The sequence below is a fragment of the Nicotiana sylvestris genome, chromosome 2 (assembly GCF_000393655.2).
Source record: "Nicotiana sylvestris chromosome 2, ASM39365v2, whole genome shotgun sequence".
Classification (NCBI taxonomy): Eukaryota; Viridiplantae; Streptophyta; class Magnoliopsida; order Solanales; family Solanaceae; genus Nicotiana; species Nicotiana sylvestris.
Window position 1 is genome coordinate 10,955,891 of NC_091058.1, and position 18,207 is coordinate 10,974,097.

Genomic DNA, 18,207 nt, shown 5'->3' on the forward strand with positions numbered 1-18,207 from the left:
GGAGTGTTCTCGTAGGTTCCAGCAACAAAATTAAAAGGGAAGCTAGAGCGTCCAGGAACGTGCGAGAGAGCGCGCGTCAGTTATGTTCATACACCTGGCATATTTGATGGTAATCTCTGGGGTCCACGGGGGACATGTAGGATCCTGTCACCAGCTTCTCCATTCAACTACACTAGTCTAGTCTACCAATTTTTATTTATGAAAAAAAGAAAAAGTGTACCAATTTCTAGTTTTATAAGAAAATTAAAAATGCGGCATTTACGTTTGGGACAATGCATAATTTTTACAAAAGATTTTCTCGGAGAAATTGTTTGTGATAGAAATACTGAATGTTTAGCAGCTATTGTTATCTAGAGTTTAAGACAATTCTCCATCCTAACTAAAAAAGTTCTAATCCAACAAGTTCTTTTAAAAAAAAAAAAAAAAGTTTTCCAGAATTTCTGAAAAATTTCACGGGTCTAAACACTTTACTAAAAAATGGGGTAAATTTAGAACTAATTAGAGTTAAATAGTGGTTGAGGAGAAAAAAAATTCAGACCGGCTTTGGCGATGGAAAGAAAGGATAAAAAAGTTACTCGCACTCAGTATTTGTACCAATTCATTAAGTACATGACGCATATCTTCACGTTCAAATTAATTACTAAGTCATATTTAACTATACACATTCTCACATTAATTCATACTTAACAATGATAGTTTAGTATAATTTCTACTAGAGCGGAAGCATCATCTACTTTGGATAGTTCTAGAGATCTATATATATTTATAAGGCAGGGACCTCAGGAAGTGATGTGGCTTCTCTTATTGATGAGAGATTGTATTTATATATTACCTCAAATTTTTAAGGGTTTAAACTCAATTATTAAACTTTTAAAAAATATTGTGGAATCAAAATGTCAAAGTATTGCCTAAATTTGAATGCGGAAAATCAAAATGTCAAATATGTGTGGAATCTAAGTATGTTAAACATCCTTATAAGTCGGTTGAAAGGAATTCAAATCCTTTAGACTTAATTCACACAGATATTTGCGACATGAAGTCAATACCATCTCGCGGTGGAAAGAAGTATTTCATAACTTTTATTGACGACAATACTCGATATTGCTATGTTTACTTACTTAATAGTAAAGATGAAGCAATAGACACATTCAGACAATATAAAAATGAAGTTGAAACACAACTTAACAAGAAAGTCAAAATGATAAGAAGTGATAGAGGTGGTAAATATGAATCTCCTTTTGAAGAAATATGTCTAGAATATGGAATTATTCATCAAACAACAGCCCCTTACACGCCCTAATCCAATAGGATTGCGGAAAGAAAGAATCGTTCATTAAAGAGATGATGAACGTATTGTTGATAAGTTCTGGTTTGCCACCGAACTTGTGGGGGGAAGCCATTCTTACGGCTAACCGGATACTAAATCGAGTACCCCATAGCAAAACACAATCCATTCCATATGAAAAATGGAAAGGAAGGAAGCCTAGCTTGAATTATTTGAAAGTGTGGGGGTGTTTGGTAAAAGTGCAAGTTCCTAAACCCAAAAGGGTAAAAATAGGACCGGAAACAGTTGATTGTGTTTTCATACGATATGCGACCAATAGTAAAGCATATCAATTTCTGGTTCATAAATCAGAAAATCCCGACATTCATAATAATACGATTATAGAATCAGATAATGCTGAGTTCTTTGAAAATATATATCCGTATAAAAAGGAATGTGAGTCGATTTGTAAAGGATATAAACGACCTCGGGAAGAAACAAAAGAAAGTACATTTAATCAGGAGGATCCAAGACGTAGTAAACGTCAAAGAACGTCTACTTCGTTTGGACCAGATTTTGTGACTTTCTTATTGGAAAATGAGCCTCGAACATTTAAAGAAGCTATGTCTTCTTTGGAATCATTATTCTGGAAAGAGGCAGTCAATAGTGAAATAGAATCCATATTGAACAACCATATATGGGAATTGGTTGATCTTCCTCCTGGAAATAAACCTTTGGGTTATAAATAGATTTTTAAAAGAAAAATGAAAGATGATGGCACTATTGATAAATATAAGACAAGACTTGTTGTCAAAGGGTATAGACAACGAGAATGTCTTGACTACATTGATACATATTCTCCAGTGACGAGAATTACGTCCATACGAATGCTAGTAGTTTTAGCTGCAGTTTATGGTCTTGAAATTCATCAAATGAACGTAAAGACAACCTTCTTAAATGGAGATTTGGAGGAAGAAATTTACATGGAACAACCTGAAGGGTTTGTAGTTCCAAGTAAAGAAAAGAAGGTATGTAGACTTGTTAAGTCCCTCTACGGACTAAAACAAGCACCCAAACAATGGCATGCGAAATTTGACCAAACAATGTTGTCAAATGGTTTTAAGATAAATGAATGTGATAAATGTGTGTACATTAAAAATGTTCCAAATCACATAGTCATTGTTTGCCTATATGTGGATGATATGCTGATAATGAGTAATAACATTGCCAACATAAATGCTACTAAGCGTATGCTAACTAGCAAGTTTGATATGAAGGACTTGGGAATTGCGGATTTAATTCTGGGGATTAAGATCCAAAAGACTCCTCAAGGTCTGGCATTGTCACAATCTCATTATATTAAGACAGTACTTGAAAAATTCAAGCACTTAGGCTTTAAAGTTGCAAAGACTCCAATTAACGTGAGTCTTGCATTAGCAAAGAACAAAGGTCAAAGCATATCACAATTGGATTATGCTCGTGTGTTGGGATACTTAATGTACATCATGAATTGTGCACGACCAGATATAGCTTGTGCTATAAGTAAACTGAGTCGATACGCGAGCAATCCAGGTCAATCTCATTGGATGACAATAAAACGAGTTTTGGGATATTTAGGACATACCCAAAACGTTGATTTGTACTACAGTAAATATCCTGCAGTGATTGAAGGATATTGTGATGCAAATTGGATCATCGGTTCAACTGATTCGAAGTCCACAAGTGGATATGTATTCACTATTGGTGGAGGAGCGGTATCTTGGAAGTCGTCCAAACAAACTTGTATTGCCCTCTCTACAATAGAGGCTGAGTTCATAGCCTTAGATAAAACCGGTGAAGAAGCTGAATGGCTCCGGAATTTCTTGGAAGACATTCCATTTTGGCCCAAACTGTTGGCACTAATATGCATACATTGTGATAGCCAGACGGCAATTGGAAGGGCTGGGAGCGTTATGTATAACGGTAAATCTCGTCATATACGACGAAGACATAAAACCGTTAGGCAACTACTCTCTAGAGGAATTATCACGATTGACTATGTAAGGTCAAGTGATAATGTGTCGGATCCACTTACAAAAGGCCTAACTAGAGAGGTAGTTGAGAAATCATCGAGGGGAATGGGACTATGGCCGAGAACAAGTCATTGTGGCGGTAACTCTACCTAGAAGACTGGAGATCCCAAGATCTAGGTTCAAGGAGATCAAACAAAGTCATTAATGACGGTTCAACATTGTCAACAAAATTTGTTTTAGTCCATTCTCGTGATGAGACAATGTTCAGTACCAAGGATAAAGCATTAAGGCTTTTTAATGATTTCTAAATTTGATACAGGGTATATCAAATAGTGTATCTATGAGATGACACGTTTAGGAATCACCTATGTATGTGTGAAGTGTTAGCCGCTTCAAGGAGAATTTTGCAAGGCCAATTCTCTACGCACTTATGAAACCAGGCAGTGTTCATGGCTGAAACGAACACAACAATGAGAACCAAAGACGGTTAAGGGATTGATTGTGTGACTTATGGTTGTCTAGGTATACACTAAAGTTCGACGGTTCAAAGATATCAAATCTACCGATTGACCGAGTATATCCGACATAAGTTCACTACGGAAAGTTCAAAGGGAAACCTACTTATCCAGATGCAATTAATTCTTGTTTGCAAATCACACAAGTTTTTCATGCATACTTCCATGATATAGCCATTCCCCATTCATGTGGGGGATTGTTGAGTTTTTGTTTAAGATGAAATAGTCTTAAAATTAGAGTGAATGGGAAATGGGATTTGGATTCGGATTTGGTCAAATGATCGATCGATTGATTAATTTTTTGGACCAAATTTATTTGTTAATAGTGAATATTAACGTGATATAATCCGTGTTTGTAACGGATGTTTTCCAATCCGTGCTCGCTCGTTTCGGCTACGACTTCGGATTTGGATTTGGATTTGGTCAAATGATCGATTGATTGATTAATTTTTTTGGACCAAATTTATTTGTTAATAGTAATATTAACGTAATAGTATCCGTGTTTGTAACAGATATGTTTCAATCCGTGGATTTGTTCCAGCAGGCTAATGCGTCTCCCACCATTGCCAAATGTTTGCTCCATAATAGCAAGTGATTGCTCCATTAGTTAGCAGCCTGGTGCTCCGTCCACCATGGCCAAGTGCTCCACTAAATGAGTGGCAGCGGGTCCGTGTTTAGCAGCTAACTGCACTATAAATAGATGGTGTAAGCAGCTTGTTGAAGACACAGAAAAAAATCGTTCCTCTTCAGTTTACACAACTACTGATATCCTCTTCAGTAAGAACTCAACATCGGCTATAAATTGCTTTCCTTCCTCTTAGAATTTTCATTCGACTTCTGAGTTCTCCTCCTTTGTTGTGCATTATTTTAAAACTACAAACAAAGCAACCGTAAGTGTGATTTGCTATCGAACTTTGTGTTCGCTGAAACGCTGGGGTTTGAAGTACCGCTACACCAGTGTGTAATTCGTTCTATCGTGGGAGGAAATAATCCATAACCTTGGGTACTAGGATAGGATTAAATTCCTTAAAGAAACACTGTAAATTTAGTGAGCTCAAATTAATTACTGTTTTATTTATATTTACGTTTATACGCTAACTTTCTTTTCTCCAGAATTACAATTTACAAATACAGCAAGTAAGAAGATAGCAGAAACCAACAATTCAGTCGTACAATAGTAGTTTTTCCTTTGAGCTTCTATCATAATGCTGCACTTTTCAAATTAATGATAGTGCTTTGTTTTATATATGATATTGTGTTTTGTGATTTTAAGATCCTCACATTTTAGTAGGAAGAAATTAAACAAAAATATATATTATATTCAAGGAAATTCCTAATCCAGAGAAGCCAACATAGAGATGGGATTAGAGCTAAGTTGTGGGAAAGAGATTGGGATTTATACTACACCATTAGTTTATCTTCCTTTTTTTTTGTTGTTGTCTTCTGTTTGCTTCTATATTTAACTTTTTTTAGAATATTTTTACTGTGAAGTGTTGTTTTTTCGTTGAATCTATTGATGAGATTTTGTAAAAGATTTGGAGACATTTTAGTTGTTTAGTATATGCAATCTATTTATCTTCTTTTTCTTTATGATATGCCTTGATTTCTATATTCTCTTCTTTGTTTTCCTTTTGCATTTGAACTAGTGCTAAAATTCCAATGATAACCTGCAGGGTTGAGAAAAACATTGTGCCCAGCAATTAAAATTCTCCATTATTAGTCACAATTATTTAAACTCACCAATAGCAACGTACTTAGAGCAGTGATGAAGTCATGGGCTATCAGTGGAAACAATTTTAAGCCTTCGTACCAGTGTTGCTGAGGATCGTATGGATAAAATTTCGTAGTTTCCTCAATTTTTTTGTCCCTTTCCCTACAAAATATTGTAATATAAAAGTCTTCTCCAATCTTTCATATCCCTGATAAGATTTTTCAACTACTGGTCTGTTAATAAATTATTATGCTATTCTTTTTGCCATTTTCATTCCATTCATGTTTAAGAAACATCCATTTCCCCCAAAAGTAAAAACCCCTAGAATTCTCCTACACTAATGTATGTGCTGACGCTAAATTATTTTCATTATACTTAAAACTTTATTCTATAATTATTGTTGCTTGATGGAGTCTGTAATAATGGTAATTTTATTGTTGTTTGGAGGCATCTGGGACTATGGCTATACTAGGAAAGATTGATAAATTATTTGTATCAAATGGGATATTTATGATACTTCTGTCCGGTCAAGAAAGAAATGCAAATTACTCTTAATAAATAACCTATTACAGCTACTTCATTCTTTTATTTACCTGTTACGTTATTCCAAATTTTCATCAACATGGTCTTATCCTTCTTTTTTTGCTGAAATTCTTGGTCTTATCTAAGGCTGCGAAACTTTGGTTCCAATTAATATTATTGTAATTTATGATGTTCTTTAAATCATATGTTCATGTTTATGGTCACCAATGCCTTTGCTTTCACTTCAGAGTAGATGGTGCTTCTCCTAGAAATTTAATGGAACGTCTTTTTTGAGGTTGGATGTTTCTTGGGTGAACATAGGTCAGGTTGGTTCGGATTTTACAATTATCAAATCAAATCAGTTGTGTCTTGGGTGTACTAAGTCATACTAAAATAAGTAGACTAATAAGGGAGTATTAATTACATAACTAAACACTAAAGAAAAAATAAAAATAGGTTATGCATTTTTATTTAAATTATTGCAAAATAAAAAATTAATATTCAATGTATTCCCTTTCGTAGTATTGAATTGAATGTCTTTTGTTAGCATCAGTATTGATTTGATTTTGGTTTGGACTTTTGTTAGCATTATTTAATTTAATAATATTAATGGCTATAAAACTTATTGGAACATTCAAAAGTTCTAAGTCCAACTTCGAAATAATACCTTAAAAGATAAAATTATGAAATTTTTTAAGAAATATTTATAAATTACGTCACAATAAGTATATTTATATATTAAATATATCTAAATTTCTATATATGTAATGTTGGGTTGGTTTGATATAGGTTTGACTTTCTTTAGTTAAAACCAAACCAAACTAATTATGGTCGGATTTTTTTCCGGTTTAATTCGGATTATCGGGTTAGTGCGGTTTGTCGGTTTCCTTTGTACACCCCTAATGTTATCTATCTCCTTTTGTTTGAAGTAATACTTTTTTTAATATTTGAGTATTAGAAAAAGAAGTTCGTAAATTTGACGAGGTTTTTTATGACCGTGCGAAGCGCGGACAATTCTACTAGTTTATAATAAAACTTTTTCACATTTTGATTTCATAAAGAAAGAAGTTATCGAATGGATGAGTCGTTTCCTCTTAACAGAAGATTTCCAAGAATAATGGAGTAGTTTAATTGCAAATTGAATTGTAGCTTTTTATAACTATACGCTATCCATTTAGACCTTTCTCACCTGTCCAAAATTGCAATATTCTTGCATGATAATGTACGTATATATAGCAAGAATGTAGTAAGTCCAAAGTTTGGTTCATTTTCTGAACGAAGAGTAGTCAACTCTAGCCTTCTAAAACACAACCATAACCAGAGACAAACCTAGAACAAGAGCAGGTTCAACGAATTCACTAACATTGCTTTCAGCTGCGATCCATATATATAACGCAGTCCGGTGAACAAAGATCCCCGCTTGTGCGAGGAAGGGCGGACCACAAGGGTCTATGGTACGCAGCTTACCCTGCATTTCTGCAAGAGATTGTTTTCACGGCTTAAACCCGTGACCTTCTGGTTACATGACAACAACTTTACCAGTTACGCCAAGGCTCCCCTTACATAATATATACACACATACATATGTCCAAGAATATCCACATTATAGAGATCAGCGACCAGAGAATATGACAAATGACCCACTAGCTGATTGTGGCGGCCAAATTGGGAGCAAAAGGAACAAATGGAAGGTGTCTTTGAAAAAACTGGAAGAAAAAAAAACTGCAATATTAAGTCGCGTACAGCTGAGAATACAGATGCTGGAGTAGAGAAATCCTTGGATTTCAAATGCAATATATTCCAAATCCTTTTTCGTATCTATATTACATCGACCAAGGTAAGAAGATATTCAAGATTAAATTATGAATTTAGCCAGAGAGTTAATTTGTATTTTGTACAGACAACAGAGTCCTACAGATATGATGAAATGGTATACCTGACAGAAACACAAATTTTCAATCAATGCAGAATGGACTTTGCGCCCATCAAGCACTTTATAAAAAAGCAGCAAATACAAAAGAAAATGAGACCAGACCATACACGATCTTGAGAATGGACGTCATGCCAACAACTCATGTTTGTCACTAATCACCAATTTCAGTATCATTAACAACCACCAGTTATCTGAAAGTAGAGGGTCCAAAAAGTCGGTTTACAGAATTTGATATCTGTCAGTGACAAAAACAAAACAGAAAAACTAGCACCTACCTAGCGTAGCCCTCTGTTGAAACTGCATATCATAGTATAACACAGAGGCACTTATTCTGCTTCATGTCATCTGATGCTTTTTTCTCTGTTAAACCAGTGGTTCAATTCAAGCAACAAACATTAGTTCAGAAACATCGAGACAACAAAAGAACACGTATCCTAGAAAGGAAAATGGCAAAAGACACAGGAAAGAACAAAATGAATCAAACATACTATAGAAAATTCAATGTAAATACTGCTTTCAGTTTCGATTCATGTAGATGCCTATTGATATGTTTAGTCAATTTAAGCTGACCTTTCTCTTGTGCTGGTGGTTGAACAACCACATGCATGGTCGTAACTCCTCCTGGAATATCACATAATGGGCTTCTGCACTCACCCACTGTTCTGTTATTTTCCAGTATTCTTCCAGCGCTGATTAACTTGACATCTTTTACTGTCCGCGGACCATTATCCTTCTCTGTTAAATACGATATACGTTTCAGGAAACATGACTTGAAAATCAAGATTGAACCCGGAAATCATCCAAGAATAGATGATAGCAGATATTCTTTGACAAAAAAGACAAACGTGCACAACATTCAGGCAGATTATCTTAATAATATAAAATGCAATTTGAGAAAATTGCTCAATTTCTAAATTGCTAGATTTTTCTTTGCCATTTTAGATTGCATTGCAGCTTAATTGCTGTTGCTTCTTGTTGTTTTTCTATTCATTAATGTTGTGCTTATGCTTTCCTGAGCCGAGTGTCTATTGGAAACAGCCTTTCTATCTCCACAAGGTAAGAGTAAGGTCTACGTACACACTACCCTCCCCACACCCCACTATATTGGATTACACGGGGTATGTTGTTGTATTGCAGCTTAATGCTTTTGAAGTCCTCTCTAAAGCTGAGAATCAGGATTTACTCTATAATTGCTCTGGTGAACTGTGCAAAGCTTAAAGTTCAGTCAAGGTTTTGATGTAGTTAGCACAGTGTGAATGTAATATATCATTCTAAACGATATGAATGATCATACTGCCATCGGAACTTGGTGCTTTGAAAATGTTGGTTTTAAATGAAAGACATGAACGTGCTCAGACTATTTGAACTTGAAAGGCTTGATTAGCCAGAGGTTCATGTCATCTGAACAATCAGAGACTACTATGTCAACTTTCTTAACTAATACTATCTCTTTAGAGAAGCCTAGAACAATCTCAAGAGGAAGTACGCCACTGTTGATTAAAGCTATCTGAATAACACACATGTAAAAATTTCTTTTATTCAAAGTCCCAACAAAATTTCTCTATAGGGGCATAAGTAAAGGAACTATCGAAAGAGCTGGATATCTAACATAAGAACACTACAGATCATAGCCTATGACAATCTAGGCAATTGATATCAATTATCTGAAAGCTCCAAAGTAATTTTGGAGTCTCAACAACCACAATTATGGTTCTCAGAGCAATCAAGCATCCAATAGAAATCTTGAGTAATTGAAAAACTCACACACAATTAACAGTTATTGAAAGACTAAACTAACCTTTAGGCCACTGAGCAAGGATGTTCTCCTTTAAAGTTGCTACGCTTGTAGCCGCAGAAAAACTCCTCGGACCAATGTCTGTTCCATCAATCAATCTAAACTTGATCTCCAGTTGATCTTGAACTGCAGACATCCTTGTTCCAAATTACAAAACAAACCCCAACACAAGGAATCTTACTAAAAGCTGTTCAGCCTTAATTAACACAATTGCAGGAGCTCGCAGGACCAAAGAATTTAGTCTTTGGTTCTTGACACTTTATGGATCTCATCAAACTTCCAAATCCCAGCCTTAAATCTTCAGAAAAAACAAATTATAAATTCACAAGAGACTATCAGATGTCAATATTGACAATATATACATAAAAGCAAGCAAAATTAAATAAATCATAAAACTTGCTTAGATTAGAATATCAAGAAGAGAAAAAACAGAATCAAAATAGAATTTAAACAACAATATGCTATGCAACCAACAAAAGAAATTCAATAATCAATACTGTGAGGTAAAAATAACCAATTAATCACTAAATTTAAGCACCTCAAAAGTCAAATAAGCATTTAAAAATAGAAAATAGTTACAATATCTACTCAAACGACAGACTGGATTAATCAAGTAATCATCAAAGTTATAATTCTGTAAAAAAAAGATTGGATCTTTTACGAAAAAAAAGAAGAAAATTTATGCATGATTGTACTTACTGATAGGAAAAACTGATCTGGAAACTGTCCTCTTTTTAACCAACAAATTAATTTCATATGATTTTCCTCTCAAGGCAAGAGAGAGCTACAAAACTATTCTAGGTAAGAAGAAAAAGAAAGGGTAGGTAATACGTGTAATGCATTAAGAATTTAAAATAAGAAAATAAAATAATATTTTTTATTAATAAGAAGAAAAAGAAAAGGAAAGTGGTGGGGGGGAAAAGAAGAGGGAGAAGATGAAGAAAAATCGGCAGTTTCGGAGTTTTCAAAGTCTTCTTCTTCTCTCTCTCTCTACATCTTCGGTCAATGAAGTAATTCTCTTCTTTGTTCCCTTCGCCTTCTCTTCCTCACTCTATGGAATTATCGACATCTTTTCTTCTTGGAACTTTCCCCTTTTTTGTTTTCTCTTTATTATTATTAGTACAATTATTCTCACTTTTTGTTTTTAAAAGGTAAGTTAATATGTGTAATTGGTAATTTAAGGGTATGACCTACTTGTCTTGTCAATGAAATTGATGTAATTTTGAGACAAAATAAATCAAGCATTAATAAATAAACTTATTTGATACTTGTAATAGACGAAGGTAGTAAATAAAAGAAATAGTCCGTACAAACTTACTTGTTATCATGAGGTGTCGCCCGAGAATGTATCAAACGAGAAGCTTACATTCCAAGATCCATTTGCAAATGAGGTGAGCGAGGATGAAGTGGAAGTCCTGTCGAAGTATGTCTCCCTCGGTAAAAAGTGGGGGATGAAGGTGAATACGGAAATGGAGATCGTCGACATCTTTGACCAACAAGTTCTGTTTTAGTTGAACTGGAAATTGGTTATTTTCTAAAACCTTTCTTTACATAGAAATCTTTATTGCTTCTTTTTATCCTTTGAGTACTTTTAGAGGGATTCTTATCTAATTTAGTTTATTTAATATTCAAAGTTACGAAACATGGCTACACAAAAACAATGCTGGTACGATGCACCATATGAGATTAGTAGCATATTACTTTCCTCGGCAGGATTTATTTATCAATTTCTACTTTGACCACCTAGTGATTCTCACTGTTACTTATCAAACCCATAATAACTACATTAAAACCTTTTTCCCCCAAATTTTGGTTTCACTAATTAATCATATCCGATGATTAGGATAATGCCCTTCATTTTCTAATCTTTCCTTATCACTGTTTACGAGCTAATCTCACCTTAAGAATTTATTAAAAAAGAACAGGTTTTTTTCATTTTTAGCCCGCGTTAGAAATTATTTATATTCAATAGCCGAAAAAATATATAAAATTTGTATAATTTTTTAATATAATATATATATATATAAATTTCAGCTATTATTTTGAGAGCGGCTATATAACGTCCGGCTATCTGAAGTGGGATTCTTCCATCCGAGTACAAAACGCGTTGCTTATTGGAGTAGAGTTGACAGGTCCTACAATTCCTCTCACGAACAAAAACATGATCAATAACAGAATATTTAAAGTTAAATAATACAATAATAGAGCAAATAATTATAATACTAGCAGTACAGTTTAATGAGGCTACACACTATTAGTTCACGGGATTAAAATAGTGATCCTCAATCTGTATGTCGATTATTACCTGCTAGTAATCAACTCCCTTGAGGACATATATGCAAATGAAATGTCTTGAAATATCAAACCTCAAGACATGCCAACTTGCCAACCCACGTTAACTGAAGCAAAAAGGTAAGAGTGGAAAACTTTTCTTAAAAAGAATCTGCACATATCAATTGTATATCATGATTCATGAATCATACAAAACAAGTACAAAAATAATAAGCAGGGGAGTTTCCCAACTATGTGAACCAAATTTCCATAGCCTACAGTCTAATATGACCAAGATGATTGAATCAAGAAACGGTAGAAACGTGGAGTAATGACAACAAAACTAACAAGGGAAAATGAAATTTATAGGTTAAAAGAATCATCTCTATGGCTAAATGGAGGCAATGCGGGAGCCTCTAAACAGGGCCAGCGCGTAGCTTTTTTTCTTGCAATGCACCAACTTGTATCACTGATGGCAATAATGAGCATTTTCCTGGACGCCCCGTCATTACCTCTTAAGCAATAATATAATTAAGGGTAGGCTAGACCCCAGATAAGAGGCCAAAACTATTGTCCTTTGTCCAACCAATATTATTAGGCGACCAACCTCTATTTTACAGACTGAAAGAATGAATCTCATGCCCATGCTAGAGATGCAGGTTCTCCTTTGTAGGACTCAAAGCAACAGATCTGATAACCTGAATATATCCGGGCAATTAGCCAAGTGTCAGAATCTCCTTGTTATCTGGATTTGAAGTTCCCTAGCACCAAAGAAAGTTTGCAAAGCCTGTGGCTTTTAAAATTCTCCTGTGTTGTCGTTGAAACCATTGACTACTCCAATATGTGGCAATTCCTGATAAAATCGTTGGAGCTGTTAACGAACTTGGTCCAAAAAGGACGGAGATGCTCAAAGCCTATCTCAAGCCAAGGTTTAGCCTGGCCGTTGTAATGGATTACGGCAGCCTTCTTCACATTATTGACATTGGTCTTATTCTGATAGCCCAAGCCAAGCATGTGCCACGACGGTTCAATTGGGAGAACATGACCCTTGAATGCAATCAAAGCAGGAGGTAGCGTTCCAAGCTTCCACATTGTCAAGTTTGACTTCAGGTTCTACAATGATTAAAAGTTTAACAATATCTACTCAGAATCTAGAGATATTTGATGAGATCAAATCTTTAATAATTAGAACAGCAATAGCAAATGAAGAACCTTTGACCTGAAAAATGTATGAATTCAAATCCTTAATCACTATATTTTTATGTCACAAACGGGAAATAAAAGTAGCATCATAATTACATAAAACTAAGTAGTAGAAATACTGAAGTTTAAGACAAACTCAGTCCTCCTAGACGAACATGTCAATAGAAAAGGCTATATGAGCAACAAAGTGGGCAACTAAGAGACAGACACAAACAGGATTGGCAGAAGAATTACAACGCTCTAGCAAGATCAAAAATCTATCACATCGATGCTGGAACTCAGATGACCGAGGATTCTTTTTTATTTATTTATTTATTTATAACTAAAGATTCTTCTGTTAAATCACAAAGCATAAGAGATCTGCATACCTCTTTAAGCCATGCATGATAAGTATCCGTAATGTTCTTCTTTCTCCATGCACGCAAATCGAAGATATTCATCCCATAAGCCCATGCACAGTCATCAGGGTTCAAATGCTTTGCTATTAGAGGATGAGAAAAATTGAAGTAATTTCTGAATCGCTTAGACATCACCCACTTATCTTCACCTTTACAAGTCTCAACTGCTCCATTGACCTTACCATGTAGGTCAATGTCCCACAAGGGAGATAAATCTTGCTGAATTACAACATCATCATCTAAGAAAACCACTTTGTCAAGGTTTGGGAAGAGCTGCAAAGTACAACACCAGAGAAATCTCACATTGCTATTTGAAAAAGTGAGTGGATATCCACACAATTGCAGGACAGGGGAGCGAATTACATGTAAGATCTAAAGGGGAAAACTACAAACAAAAAAAAGGCAGTTCAGTGCACAAAGCATCCCGCATCCACGCAGGGTCCGAGAAAGAGCCGCACCCCAAGGGGCAGGCAGCCTACCCTGATACAAGTATCAACGGCTGATTCCACGACTCGAACCCGTGGCATGTAGGTCACATGGAGATAACTTTAGTGTTGCTCCAAGTATTGTTGGGAGTAAAGAAAAGGAAACCAAAAAGTATTGTTGCATAAATTCTTACTGAAAAGAAAGAAGTGCTTGGGGATGCCAAACTCGGAGTATTGGCGAGTTTGGCATTTCAATATTATCAGAACAAGAAGAAGATAATAACAAAAGCAAAATCTGATTAAAATTGTGATTCACTCTCCATAAAGAGTAATTAGAGAACTATATAAGAATCTGGGTTGCTAGGGTCTCGTCTTGGATGGAAAGATGATATTGGAACTTTGACTGGCCAATGTGGTTCAGGACAGTCACAAAGAAGAGTTGGCTATTCCATTTATAGGTGCAAATTCTGACATCACCACAGAAAACTTGGTTCTTTCGCTCCTTGCTGACGGAGCAGCATACCGGAAGAAATTGGAAGATCGACGACGGAACGAAGAATGATATTTTATGACAACAACAACAAAGAAGAATTTTATAGGGCTTCCCTGTCGAGAATTAAAGTTTTTCTCTTAGAGAATGAGGCTGAAATCTATCAGCGAATAAGATTCTTGGAGAACCAAGATTACTACAATCTCCCACCCCAGAACAATCCCGGGGACTATGAGCAACTTGTTATGTGTAAAGCAAATGATCTCTGGAGCGGAAAAAAAATCTTAGGCTTTAGCAAAATGAAGAAATACTATCTGCATAAGCATTGGAACACTCAAACCTATAGGCTCTGCTTATATATATGCCTACACAACATTTTAAGCAAGAAGTCTCGATGTCATATAAAATTGGCAAAATTTCATATCATGAGAAATTTGATCAACTTATTTTAGGTTTAGAACAGTAATGCATAAGAACATTCACTAAACTAGGCCTTGTGCATGTTCCTTAAGCTATCCAAAGTTTCTCATTCACATGCTTAACCCTACTGATTGACTCTATTTATATAATGGAAACTTTTTCTCGCCAGGCATTACTTCAATAGACTACAAGAATGTCCATGTGCCTGAGAGAGGAATGGAAGTAGAAAAGACATTGGAATTGCACCCTCCAAAACATACTTAAGAGAAACAGAAGACAGTTTACAGGATATGAGAAAGAGGTACCTCAGGCAAATATATGCGAAGATGATTGAGCAAAGATATATACTTTGGACTTCGAGCCTGCAATTTGGAAGCAAAAGATCGCGGAGTTGTGTCACTGAGATTGGCACCCGTAACATGATTTCCATGGTAGTATTTCCGAATACCATGATGGCTCTCAACTGCTTCAAGCACTGGAACATTTTCTCTTGTCAACCAGTCAAACTGATGAACACCTTTAACCTCCACAAGAGCAGGAGTGACAGGATTCAAAGCAAACCATGAGTGCATGCCAGCATATGTTTTCTTATCAGTGATAACATGGAAAACAATCTTTTCAGGCTTCAGAGATGACTGCAGAGCAGAATTAACAACAACTGAGGCAGCCAAGATGTTATCAGTGGACACTACAAAGTGATGCAATGAATTGTCAGATAGTAGAGGGAGTAGCTCTGGTGACGGCAACTGTCTGCGTGCATGAGCATTTGAGGAGTACTCATCAGTCAACCGCAGCGAAAGACAGTGAATGCCTTTAGGAATTGCACTTGCAGCAAAGTGTTTATTCATCAGCTCTGCAAATTTTGATTCCCTAATATCCCTTTCAGATTTCTCCATCTGCAAAATAGCAAATTCAACACAAAGTTGAGCTAAGAAGGACTATATCTTTCTGCGCCTGTGCACACTAACAACCAAAGTGGGGGTCAGGAAGTAACTCAACCTAATCCCTGGCGCGAGTGTAGAATGCCCAACAGAAAGGCAAGAGCAAAATAAGGCTAGTGGACATGCACACACCAAGTAAATATGTCTTGAAAGAAAGCTAGAGAAGATTTACGGGTACATACCATTCCCTTTAGCATCAAAGCAAATTCTTTTGTGCTGTACTTGTTGTTTTTCATTTCAACAACAAGTTGATTAAATGACTCTGGGAGTTTCAAACCAGCAGGCACTTCCTCAGAGTTCACTTGATTGAGGATCTTAACAAAATCCTTGACCAGCCTCTGCTTAAAGAGCAACAGAGAAGCAATGACATAGAGTTGGGTTAAGAAACAGAATTCCACGTAAAAACTTTGCAACAGATTGGAATGCAACAACAGCAACAAACAATGTAGAATGAAATTTACTTACTCCTGAATCATCAGTTCGTCCAAGAAGCTTTGGTCCTAATCTTCTACCTAAACAATCTGAATACCAAGGAGAAGAAAATGAAATGATATTGTGCAAGAAAAATGGAAGGATAAAAAATATTGAAATGGAACCCTCATAACCATTTGAAGTAAGATTGGGTGACAAAAGGAAACATTAACTAGGAGCATCATAACCAAGACCAACACTGCCAAACAGGGTTCTTGGCACACTGGTACTTCAAAAATTCCCCCACCCACAAATCGTAAAAGGTCCCGCCAAGAAAAGCTTCCTTTTCATTCCGTGGAACAAAAAAATAACATTAGAAGGCATCCAATAACAACTCACAGATGTGATCATAACACGTGATCCAACTGGAACTTGTTATTCAGGATACTTAATGCAACACGCATAAGAAACAAACGTTAACCAGACTCGAGTATACGCATTGGTTACATACTTAAGATAAATAGTAGTAAGCTACATAAATGAGAAGCACTTACTAATTACCATACGTGCAAATTACTAGAAACAACACTAAGCAATTTCATCCCCCTCCCCCTCCCATAAAACACCATGCACTCAGACATCTACAGTCCGGACTCAATCCACACTTTGCTTCCTAATGTGGACCAAAAGTGCATAAACGACTCCTTAATATGAATGGTGGAGCAGGGTAGAGTAAAATTAAACTAATATGTAACCATTGCAAAATCATGTATCGATCTATCCCTTCTCCTTTTCAAGGAGTATTTGTCAACAAATTCAAATCCTTGAGCAAGTTAATGAAAAAAAAAAGTAAGTTCAGCTTTAACTTTCCCCTAATCCCACCCAATCCTAGATATAAAAACAACTCCAATGACATTTCTAATTAGAGCGAAAAATAATAAATTCCAATTCAATTCAAAAAACATCTAAGATAACCAATATCATTCCGCAAAACAAACCACCAACATTGCAACATCAAGCAAAAGAATTAAGTAATTGCATAGAAACACATCAGGATCCGGGAAGTATCTTATAGATTAATAATTAAATGAAAATAAAGGGAAGAGAAAAAACGTACCAAAAGAGGAGCACTTGTTGACACCTTCAAGGGTAACAAGAGCAGTGAGAATGAAGACAAAGGGCAACAAGAAAGCTAAGATAAGAATGGTATGAAAAAGCGTTCGGTAGGAGAAGTGGCGAGCTGCGACCTTGATCTTCATCAAATCCCCAACATACCCTCCATTTCCACTATTGCTGCTGCTCGATATTGTTATACTTCTCATGCTAGGTGAGAAGTGCAGCTGCATCTCTTCCTCCCTCCCTGCTTCTCCACCGTAACTTTCTCTGCACCCCTCACTACCCAATCCCAATTCCAATCCACCAAAACTCTGCCCCCCCTAGGGCTTGTTGGATTAAAATTTTTAATATTATTCTCTTTGGAAATTCCTAAACAATCTAAATAAAAAATTCTTTTTCTCACCATCAGATCCAACAACACAGCAATCAAATGATATCGAAACTGGTCTCTTCCGAGACCAATGCATTTGGATATTATCAAAATTTCAGCTCTGCCTCCAAACTCCCACAAAACTACACAAATGTGTGTGTATGAATGTGCGTGCAATGAATCTGGATATGTTAAGGTATGTATCTATTAATTTTTTTTTTGTATGGAATCAATTAATCAATCGAATGAAATAAATTTAAAACAAATTTGGGTTTGGGAAATTGTTGTAACGTTGAAGGAAGAGGATTTGGTATTCTCTTCCTGAGATCGGAAGATTGAATATAGAGAGAGAAAAAAATAAATGGAAAAGCTTTTACACAAAGAGAGAGAAAGAGTACGTGTGTTGTGTT

At 35.7% G+C, this 18,207-nt stretch overlaps 2 protein-coding genes across 2 annotated transcripts; both read right to left on the bottom strand.

The window, feature by feature from the left end:
- Nucleotides 1-7,862: 7,862 nt before the first annotated feature.
- Nucleotides 7,863-10,832, bottom strand: LOC104234583 (membrane-anchored ubiquitin-fold protein 2). Its single transcript, XM_009788182.2, has 5 exons — nt 10,452-10,832; nt 9,756-10,050; nt 8,528-8,692; nt 8,233-8,317; nt 7,863-8,148 (listed from the first exon to the last, which is right to left on the bottom strand). The coding sequence occupies exons 2-4, from the start codon at nt 9,886-9,888 to the stop codon at nt 8,262-8,264; spliced, it is 354 nt and encodes a 117-aa protein (XP_009786484.1). The 5' UTR covers nt 9,889-10,050; nt 10,452-10,832; the 3' UTR covers nt 7,863-8,148; nt 8,233-8,261.
- A 1,333-nt stretch (nt 10,833-12,165) lies between these two features.
- LOC104234591 (probable galacturonosyltransferase 13) lies at nt 12,166-18,207 on the bottom strand. The gene is made up of 6 exons (XM_009788191.2): nt 17,429-18,207; nt 16,366-16,421; nt 16,083-16,238; nt 15,265-15,855; nt 13,595-13,897; nt 12,166-13,136 (listed from the first exon to the last, which is right to left on the bottom strand). Exons 1-6 carry the CDS (start codon nt 17,655-17,657, stop codon nt 12,855-12,857), a joined length of 1,617 nt encoding a protein of 538 aa, XP_009786493.1. The 5' UTR covers nt 17,658-18,207; the 3' UTR covers nt 12,166-12,854.

What these genes read in the sequence shown, in the direction of transcription:
- LOC104234583 (XM_009788182.2), bottom strand. Translation starts at nt 9,888, where the DNA reads ATGTCTGCAGTTCAAGATCAACTGGAGATCAAGTTTAGATTGATTGAT. An exon ending in CCTTGCTCAGTGGCCTAAAG is followed by an intron (nt 8,693 to 9,755) that starts GTTAGTTTAGTC and finishes CGTATTTAACAG; the next exon opens with AGAAGGATAATGGTCCGCGG. An exon ending in ACCACCAGCACAAGAGAAAG is followed by an intron (nt 8,318 to 8,527) that starts GTCAGCTTAAAT and finishes CTGGTTTAACAG; the next exon opens with AGAAAAAAGCATCAGATGAC.
- LOC104234591 (XM_009788191.2), bottom strand. Translation starts at nt 17,657, where the DNA reads ATGCAGCTGCACTTCTCACCTAGCATGAGAAGTATAACAATATCGAGC. An exon ending in CTTTGATGCTAAAGGGAATG is followed by an intron (nt 15,856 to 16,082) that starts GTATGTACCCGT and finishes GCTATTTTGCAG; the next exon opens with ATGGAGAAATCTGAAAGGGA. An exon ending in TTCGCATATATTTGCCTGAG is followed by an intron (nt 13,898 to 15,264) that starts GTACCTCTTTCT and finishes TGTACTTTGCAG; the next exon opens with CTCTTCCCAAACCTTGACAA.